This window comes from Bemisia tabaci, chromosome 4 (assembly GCF_918797505.1).
Source record: "Bemisia tabaci chromosome 4, PGI_BMITA_v3".
NCBI classification, from domain to species: Eukaryota; Metazoa; Arthropoda; class Insecta; order Hemiptera; family Aleyrodidae; genus Bemisia; species Bemisia tabaci.
The window spans coordinates 35,755,519-35,765,415 of NC_092796.1; the positions used below are offsets into that span (position 1 = coordinate 35,755,519).

Sequence of the window (9,897 nt, forward strand, 5' to 3'; positions counted from 1 at the left end):
GTAGTAGTTTTGAGTCGGTTATTTTGTGTCTAGGAATTTCGGATGTGCATGGTGCATTCTTTGTGTGGTTCTGGAATGAATGAAGATTGAGTCTGCACTCTTTCCTGTTTTTAAATCTATGAGATCGAATGATTTGAGCCAGCGAGAAGTGTAAGACGTAGCTTCTTAGCATAGACCAGATTCAATTTCCCTTTCTTCTTTGAAGGATGTTATAGAGACAGTCTGCTCACTTTTCCGACATCTTTGTCAATGAAATTTTGTACCGAAAGCTTATAAAATAGGATAAAGTGTCTGCAAACTTAGCTCCTACACATTTGTGCACCTCGTCATCAATTTTATCATTATCGTTGTTCCAACTTCAATTTGTTCCTCCAATTTTCATTTTTCTTAAAATGCAGCATTCTTTGAGTTTTGGATTTTTCTCCGTTGTAAGACTCAAGTATTGGTTTCCTGACTTTATTAACATAATCCCATCAGAACCTTGATAAATATAAAGAACTTGGAGGATGCGGTGGTCTTTGCTAACCTTACTTCTTGGCTGGACGAATTGCCTCACCGGAAAAACTGATGGTTTGTACATTTTCTTTCTTATGTCACCTACCTCATGACTTCCCGTTTATAACCCTGCTTCTCCTTCATTTTAATGTAGAATCAAGTCGATTCCAGGTGAGATAGTCTTATTCGATTGTTTTAGATGAGTTTGAATGGTCGACCATTCAATGTTGCGAGAATCGCCACTGCCTCCATTTAACCCCCGTTATATTCAAAATCATTTTTTTAAAATAGTATTTATGACGACACCATATTGTAGCTCATTTGTAGCGTATGAACTTGGAATCAATTGAAAACGGGGGAAATGTGGGTTTAAGAAACATCTCGTGCGGGAAAAATTTTGCTTTCAAGTCCTCCTTCATTTCGTCGGGTATGCAATTTGACCTATGGAGAAGTTGACACAATTGTTCCACTCATTTAATTTAGAAGCACTGCATTGCTCAAGATTTTACCCTTGTCAATGGCGTGGATAGGTAAACCCTTATCAACGAATGAACTAGGTGACTACGTGTGTAAATGGGACACCAGACAAGGTACGGCCTGGAGCCCTCCGTTTTATGTTTCCTTTTTCAAATTTTTTCAGTATTTTATTCACACAACGAGAAGTAACGTTTACATGGTACGTTAAAGAATTAACATTATTTTAAAAAATGCAAATGATTTCATTTATATGATTGACGTTTCATCAGTGGAAAGTGCACTTGTTACAAGCTCATGCAGGAGCTGATTTCCGAACTTCCCGTTTAGTTAATAGCTTTTAACATAAAATTTGAAGAAGAAACGTACAAATGACGTGGTGGTTAAATTCGTACAGAGTAGATTCGCACATTGCCACACTTATGAGACGCAGTTTTGGGAAATATTATTCAAACAGAAAAGACATTTTTAAAATTTGCTTGCTTTACAGATGGAAATATCGCTCCAACCTCATTTTTTGGCGAAATACGGTCAAGCAAAACATTCGTCGATAAAACGCTGTGGCTAAAGGAATTCCTCGGGCTTCCCTCTAAACATGTTTATCTCACCGCACCTTTGCGGTTCGGCAAAACGACCAACCTAAAAATGATGGAGGAATTTTTCAGCATCACCAACAACGAGGCACAGGCCCGTAAAATTTTCGAGGGAACAGAAATCCACACCAAGGAAAAAGCCTTTTTCAACGCCCATTTCCGGAAGTACCCGGTGGTATACATAAATTTCCGACCTCTCTTGGCAACAACAGATCGCGATAGCTTCAGGAGGCACATATGCCAAATTGTTAGTGATATAAGAAACAACACAGATCCAACGCTATTCAATCTAACCGCCGAGGAGAAAATCGCCGAGGCTAAAAATTTCAGTTACGATTGTGTGAGCGAGTTCCGGTTCGACAGAGTCACAATCGATTACACTGCGGCGGTGTACTTACATTATCTTCAAAGGATAATTATTCTGATCGACGAGATCGACGCGCTAACACGTGCTATTTTAAAATATAACATTGTAGAGCAAGATGGGGCGGTATTGGATTTTAGGGTGATACTAGAGAAGTGGGTGGAGGGTAATGAGCACATTGAGAAGAGTTTTAGTGTTGGATCTGTGTCCACGGACCGCTTAGCCCATGTGGATCCTTATCCAGCCTGCATCGAAAGAGTTGCTTTCAATGATAATGAAAAGTACGCGAAGAACTTTGGCCTCACTGAAAGAGAAGTAGAAAATTTACTCGAGAAATTTGATCTCGCAGAATGTCTACCAAGATTCACGTCGTATTACGATGGATATGCTGTCACTAATTCTAGTATACACGTGTACAACACAATTTCCTCGCTCGAATTTGTAAAGAAACGAAAATTTGCGCCCTACTGGGCGGAATATATTGAGCCGTTGAAAGACGATTTTCTAGGCCTCATCTCGCGACCAGGAATCGGATCTTTGGTCGAGAAGGCCATTTTTCGGGACATGAACGATCTGCCAAAATTCGCTCGCCTCAACAATACGATCGGGAATGATATTTTCCACGCTATTCGTGGCAATGTCACAGAATGTGAGAAGGATGTAGTCGCAGCTGGCGACATTTTTTTGAATTTCCTCAAGGAGTCCGGCTATGTCAGGATGGTCACCGAAGACGGGTTCCTAGCGACCAATCAGGATGCTGCTTACGCCCTGGGGACGACTTTGGCGCGAGATTCAAATTATTATCAAAATTCTCGCAATATCTCTTCGGCTGCGAAGATGAAACTCGTGAAGGCTGTTAAAAATCTAGCGCTGTCCGAAGAGACGATGATAGAGCTGGCAGCGGCGATTCACGGCCTTTTCCATCCGGCTTGTCCATTGGTGACTAAGGAGCGGGTGTCTTTCGTGGGTCCGATTTTCACGATTCTAGCCTACGAAGACCCGGAGGCCTTTGAAGCGGTGCTGACACCTTTGCATGTCGGGGTTCAGCCGAACAAGCCAGACCTGGTGCTCGTTCGCAAAAACGCTGTAGCTTTTGTGGTCACTCTGAAGTGGGGCGAAAGTGCGCGCGAATTTTCGGAAGCAGCTATGGCCTCGGATTATGAGGGTGTCTTCGAGCATGACTGGAAAGGTCTCAAGATTGAGTCAACGATTTTCGTAGGGATCAATTTGGATGCCTTGTGTCAGGTCTCGATAAGCTATGGAAAAAAAGGCATGACGAGAGACGAGTTCAAACAAGTGCGTAATGTGTAAAAGAGTCACGGCTGATTTTGAGGTGGGTAAGTTTCCGCATAACAGTAAATTCTTTCGTCGATCAGAAAAAGACACTACATAGAGCGTAAGATGCCTTTATAAATTAGACAAAAATGGTAACTCCTAATTGTAAAATGAAGTATATTAGTTCTTAACAGTAACTAGTAAGTTCTTAACAGATAAAAAAAAACACTAAGAAACTTGGCCCGAACTGTATGAAAGAAGAATGGTAAAATAGTGCTGAGTTCACACTATTTTGCGGGGAAAACAAGGTCAAAAAGTTCAAAAATTTCAATTTGAGTCAAAAATTGTTTTGAGCTCTTTTGAGTACCAGTACAAAACTGAGAAGGGAGAATGTTTAGCTCGGGCAACTTGCATTGGAAGAGCTCATTAGAGCTCAACAATTTTTGAACTTTTTGGCCTTATTTTCCCAACAAAATAGTGCGGACCCAACACTATACCACCGACACTTTACCACCTTGTTTAAGTTCTCATATGGATCATATTTTGTGTCAAGTCCCTGGTAAAAATTGGCGATATGAACTGCGTTTCACAATACCATAGGAGTTCTTATAGCCGACTAAAGATGGCTATTGAAAATCATATAGCTGACTGCAGAAAGCGGAGCAAATCGTATAGCCGGGCTATACGAAGCTATAAAAAAGTATATAGTCGGGTTATAGTTCGTATCGCCGGGTTTAACACTTTATCGCCATTGGCTATGAGAGGCTATAAGAAATTGTGAAGAAATTCGTGTGCTTTGGAAATCATTAAGTTTGATACGGAACTACCTTAATATTTACAAAACACATTATATTTTCCTTTAAAACATATTTTTTTTTTTTCATCTATTAAAATGAGAATAGTCCATACAGAGTGAGCAAACATTTCAAAATCATGAGTTGAAAAACGCTGACTCCGCGAGATTAAATATTAGAACCTAACACAAAGCGGAGCGGCGACGCACTGGCGCCTACAAACCTAACAGGGATACTTCACGCATTGAAGTATCCCTGTTAGGTTTGTAGGCGCTAATGCGCATTTCGTGCTCTCTGCCCGCCCGCCGCGCCGCAGCGTGCCACGGCGTCTGAAGCAACTATTTCACACCAGAGGTATTGCACAGTATCATACGAAATTGAAGGCGCTCCAACATATTAAGAATGACAGGCATCCTTCAAAAGCACGGAACATTCCTCGCGAAATAAATCAAGAAACTACGGCACAAAAAGAGAGCGGTAGTCAAAAAACTAACTAAGTCCTAGTATCCGTAAATAGTAATTTTTAGCATAAACTTTATCGTCTGGCTGTTGCTTACTTGCCATCGGCTATAAAAGGCTATAAGAATTTGTACAGCTGGCTACAGAAGCTATTGGAAATCTTACAGCCGGCTTTAGGTCTATACTATTTTGGAACACACATTCTACTGCCAATTTTTACCGGGGGTGACTACTATTCCCGGCACATTTCGTCGTCTCCTGGTCGAAGAAACGTGACCTAATTCCAATGTTGCCAGACCGACTAAAACAATTCAATTTTTTACAAAAATGTACCTGCGGAATTTTCGTTGAAAATTTGTCTGATTTTTCCATGAGATCGGAAGAAAAATCAGTAAATTCATCAATCAGTAAATCTTAAAGCTCTCCTGGTTAAAGCACAATTTGCGCGGGGGAATTTGACAACATGAAACGGATTTACGTTCTTTTGTATGAGAAACGACGGTTTTTGGAACAATATGATAATACTCCCAGTTACTATGTCCAGATAAGCGTTTTCTTGGATGAGCTAGAAATAACCGGTCCTTATTGGAAAATATAGTTCAAATGAAACAACACTACCTTAGTAATGATAGTCACTAATTCTCCTCGGTGAAGGCACCTTCCAGCTGCGAGTAAGAGTTTGATCGCACGAGCGTGGACATAGAGTAAACCGGGTGCGTGCTCCCTTTTTTTTTTAATATCACGCCTCGCTTGATTTCAAAGCGTATTTCAAGGAGCTCGAGTGAATAAAGCAGGGCGAATGAGGTTACCAAATTGAGTATCCACCGCCGAGAGAAAGAAAGACAAACCCGTCGGTGGTTTCCTTTCAGACGGCCGTAGCTTCGGCTTAACCGTAAATAAACAACCGCTTGCATGGTCAAGGACAAAAAAAACCAAACTTAGTTTATGTACTTATTCTGAGGCCTTTTATACGGGGCGTTGTGGTCGGACTGGGCCCTTTTTAACAGCGAATTAGTTGTTGGGGTAGAAAATTAATAATTGAGGAATCATTAATTGTAAGACTACTGAAGCCCGGTACTATTACTTCTTTTTAAGAATTTATCCTCCGGTTAAAATTTCACAAGCATTCGGGATACCAGTTACATTTTAATCGGATTTTACACCCCTAGTTCCAAAATGTCCCACCAGAGGCAGGATTGTCATCCGATTTTCAGTCACAGGTGGTGATTCCGCCCTGAAAGAAGCTCCATCACCACCGTGCGATTTTTTTTTTTTTTTATTTTTTTTTGTTTGTTTACCAAGTTTCATATTGGCTATTCCCACGCTTGTTACCCCAGCCCCAGGTGACCATTGTCCTTGGGGTGAAATCCCCCTAAAAATCAGACTATGGCACTTGATAGCAAAAGACAGTTGCTGAATGTTGACCCTGAATAATGTGTGCAACTTTTATTTTTAGAGAGATTTGGTAATTTTGCTTGTGCGATATAAATTCAGTAAAAAGCGGAAACTCTCAATTCAGAGAGAAGAAGCTCATCAGAGCACTTCATTCCTCCATAGAGAAAACGTTGTTTAGTTTACGATATTTTTAAAGTTTACTCAATTTTTTTTATTAAATTTATTTTTTTCATTTATTCAATTTGTTTCATCAAATTTTGTAAATTTATTCAATTTATTTTTCAATATTTAAGTATTTTACACTTTCAACCAAGTGAGGAAGCCACGCAGGCTACAAAGAAGCTCTAACTCAAAAATCAGCCCCATTTCTCAACAACGCGAGGGTAGTACGCCCCGCGCCCGCATGTAAAAATCCCCACTTTTACACGCCTGACTTAGAAAACACAACATTTCCAGCGTAGGCTCCTCATTGTTATTAACAATAAGATTCATACTCCGAGCGTGGGGGGTTGGGGGAGGGGGGCGAGTTCAAAGTCTGGCGAAAGCTCCACGCAAAGCAATACAAACGCATTCGTAGGGAAGACGGTGTGTTTTTCTATCTCTCTCCCCTCCGAGGGGGGATCGCGAGGGAGAAAGCGAGAAGGACAACAAAAAGGCACGATCTCTACGTTTAATCAAATTTCGAAACTCGAGACGGATAGGAAGCGCCAAGCGGATCTGGATTCTGGAATCGGCCCGTCTGTACGTTTTCCGTCGTCGTCGGTAACTTGATTTATACGCAATATACACATCATATTTGTTTCCCGGCCCGCGGGGAGGGGGTGGGGGAGGGTGGGAGGGGGCCGTTTTCATCCCCCGATGAGCAATTCCGACGAAAACTGATTACGAAAGCTTAGCAGCGCCAAATCTAACGGAAACCGGGTCCGAGGACCCGCCGAGCCGGGATAAGACCTCCGTTTGGACGTATTTCTATCAAACGGAACTATGTGCATTAAGACATGAGCCCTGAGACCCATAAGAATATGTGCATAACAGGGCTCACGTCATAATGCACATAGTTCCGTTTGATAGAAATACGTCCGTTTATAATCTTCGTTGCCCCGATGTCAGCCTAATATGTTATTGATCTCGGACCATTGGCCGAGGGTCCCTTCGCCCAGACTGTCTGGCTGCGTTCTTTTAAAGATGAGCCCTCTATCTCCCCCTGGGTTATTGTCTTGTGATCGTACGTTGATGGCGCCATTTGGGAGACGGCGTGATCGAATCGTAAAAGATAACACATATTATTAATTTTTTATTACTTGTGACCGGATCTATAAGGAAATGGGTCCTAATCTTCTGGGAGGAAATCCTCCTAAGCTTTTTTCAGGAACTTAAACCACGTTCTGCTACAATCTAATAATTTTTGTTTTTGAACCCCATCCTTCAATTTTTGGGCTCGCAGGGTCATGCGCCAAAATTTCCAGGCTCTCCTCCTCCACGCATTAGCGCAAAGTTAGGCTACATCTTCCTCTGGATGGTAAGATCTGTCTCACAGACCTGATTAGATTTTGTATTTTCATTTTTTTAAAGATTTTTTCAAAAGATGTTTTTAGAGTGCATGCAACTCCTGTTGATTTGACCAAACACTTTACTCAATGTATAAGGACTCTGAACCTTTTCTCATAACAGAGTACAATACTCAGGTTTTTCTTGTCACAAATGAATTTTTTTACTTTTGAAAGAGTAATGGAATATTAGTAACCAGTCAGAATAGCCAGTAACTTGTTTTGTCTCTTTCAATAATATATCACAAAAAAAAAAAAAAGTATGTAAGTACCTAAAACCAGTGAGAAGCTTTCATCCCTTTTTTTGAACGAACACATTTAAGAATAAAATCAAATATTTTTTTTGATCCGACTGATTCCTCTTCTTATTTGGGGGAGGTCAAAAATGTTCATTATACAGACTATCCTACTTCGGCTCTATTTCGCCTTGATTGAATTTTTCACATTTAAAAAAGTGTCACATTGACAATGACAGTAATTTCTACTCACATTTAACGACAAATGACACAATAAACTGCAAAATCAGTGAAAGAAAGTTTCCGGAATGAAATTCGAGCCATGCAAGAGAGGTCTCTAGTTGATTTGAAACTACTCTTGGTTGTTTTTGAGGAAGTATACGTGACTTGGAAAGGAACCTTGTCCAGAAGTTAAAAAATGTCTGGAAAGAAGGTCTTCTTCAGAACATATTTATAAATGAGCAAGATCCTGCCACCGCGAATATAAAAATTGCATGGTTGAAAAATAGGAAGAAAACACCTCGGAAGGAAAGAAAAAGCCCAACGTTTTGAGAGGGAGAAAAAGGAAGCCAAGGTCTGAGGAAATCTCCTGTTAGTTTGGCGGGAATTAAAACGTAAAATTTTGATTTGAGTCAGGAAGCAAAATAAAACCCTTCTATAGCTAACATAAAACGAGCATCAATAAAAGTTGCACAGCTTTACTTTGATTCAAGCATGGCGTCCCTTACACTGTACAGCAAAAATGCAACCAGCATACTGCAACTCTGCCCAAAAATTTCCCGCAGTCTCACAGTGGGCTGCTGAGAAATGATGAACTAACCAAAATGAGTGCCTACAAGAGTCAGGGGTTTTCGACATGACGGACTAGTCTCATGTAAAATTTTGGGAAAAACAGAATGGCTCCACCAGAGAAAAGATTAAGGTCATTTTACGTCTCAGCATTTCAAAATATACTTATATGTATAGAAAAACATGTATCGTAAGAAATAAATCTTTAGAAGGGCAAATGGGTGGATGATGCCATTTGACCGAAAAAACCACCGAGTTATACACAACAAGGAAAATTTTGTAGACATGCGATACATGTTTCCCTTCGTATCTTGGAATGCTGGGCCCGGTAATGATCTTGGAAAAAAATAACGCTTTTTGCAGCAATTTTGAGTCACTTGGCCCAAGAAGCGCTTGTAGTCTATCAATATTAATATTTTAATACCAACAAATTTTTATGCACTAAAAAATTTTGAAAAAAGGTAAAAATGTGTAAATTTTTATAACTAAAGAGTAATCGATGGTGAAACTACAGAAATGCGTATCTCGGTTTGCGGAGACTTATTGCCATATTTCATTTTCCACATGAAAAACTAGTAGGCGTCATTTTTTGATAACTTCCCTGATTTTTTTCTTAATGAAAATAATATTTAGCGAAACTCTCAATTTATGACGTTGTCTCTGTATTAATATAATATTATAAATATATAATGTATAATATTATAAAAAATAAAGTAGGTGCGGAGTTTTTAAACACCACTATCGAGGTACACTTTTTTTTTTTTTTTTTTTTTTTTTTTTTTTTTTTTTTTTTTTTTACTACACTCGATTCATGTTGAAAAGTCGAAAGTTTTCAGTGGTGATCGCGAATATTCGAATCACTCGCCATCGCGAATATTCGGATCACTCGCCATCGCGAATATTCGGATCACTCGCCATCGCGAATATTCGGATCACCCTCGAACGCGAAGTCACTTTGACCACAGTGCGGCTTGGGTTTCTTGGGCTCCCTTTTTTCATAAAAGCGATTTACTGCGCTTTGCCACATTGTTGGGCGTCCGTTTGATGTGTTCCGTTCCCGTGCGAGTTACGAGTATCCGCGAAATAGTTGAATTTAGCAGCGCTCGCCGTCGTAAAAGATTTGCGGATGCGGAATTAAATGGCTTTCATTATTCGCGACGGTGCTGCGGAGAGCATAGTAAAAAGCCACAACGAAAGGAGACCCAATGTGTATGTCTACACCTCTCTTCAAGCTATTCCTTACCTTGGACACAAAATGTGCGATGAGAGTCAGTCAACGTGGAATGTTCCCAAATCATGCACCAAGAAAAAATGGACGAAGTTTAGCAGAAAGGAACCAACCCACATAAAGTTAAAACTGAGAGTGAGAATTTTGAAGTTTTATTTCTCCTTAAGATTCAATGCAGAAAATAAACCTGAACCTTTCTTTCCACGGAAAATCTTTATAACGACTATGGGTTTTTGTCGGAAGAGGAT

At 40.2% G+C, this 9,897-nt stretch overlaps 1 protein-coding gene across 3 annotated transcripts; it reads left to right on the forward strand.

The window, feature by feature from the left end:
- Window positions 1-8: 8 nt before the first annotated feature.
- On the forward strand, window positions 9-7,686 carry LOC109044513 (uncharacterized). Of its 3 annotated transcripts, none has more exons than XM_072299764.1 (3): window positions 9-150; window positions 399-570; window positions 1,460-6,085. In XM_072299764.1, exons 2-3 carry the CDS (start codon window positions 507-509, stop codon window positions 3,235-3,237), a joined length of 1,842 nt encoding a protein of 613 aa, XP_072155865.1. In that variant the 5' UTR covers window positions 9-150; window positions 399-506; the 3' UTR covers window positions 3,238-6,085. The 3 variants fall into 3 exon arrangements, with proteins under 3 accessions (XP_072155865.1, XP_072155864.1, XP_018917826.2); XM_072299763.1 differs by adding an exon at window positions 7,294-7,686 and having other exon boundaries at window positions 43-570; window positions 1,460-3,259; XM_019062281.2 differs by having other exon boundaries at window positions 43-570.
- Window positions 7,687-9,897: the final 2,211 nt, after the last annotated feature.

What these genes read in the sequence shown, in the direction of transcription:
- LOC109044513 (XM_072299764.1), top strand. Translation starts at nt 507, where the DNA reads ATGCGGTGGTCTTTGCTAACCTTACTTCTTGGCTGGACGAATTGCCTC. An exon ending in CCTCACCGGAAAAACTGATG is followed by an intron (nt 571 to 1,459) that starts GTTTGTACATTT and finishes CTTGCTTTACAG; the next exon opens with ATGGAAATATCGCTCCAACC.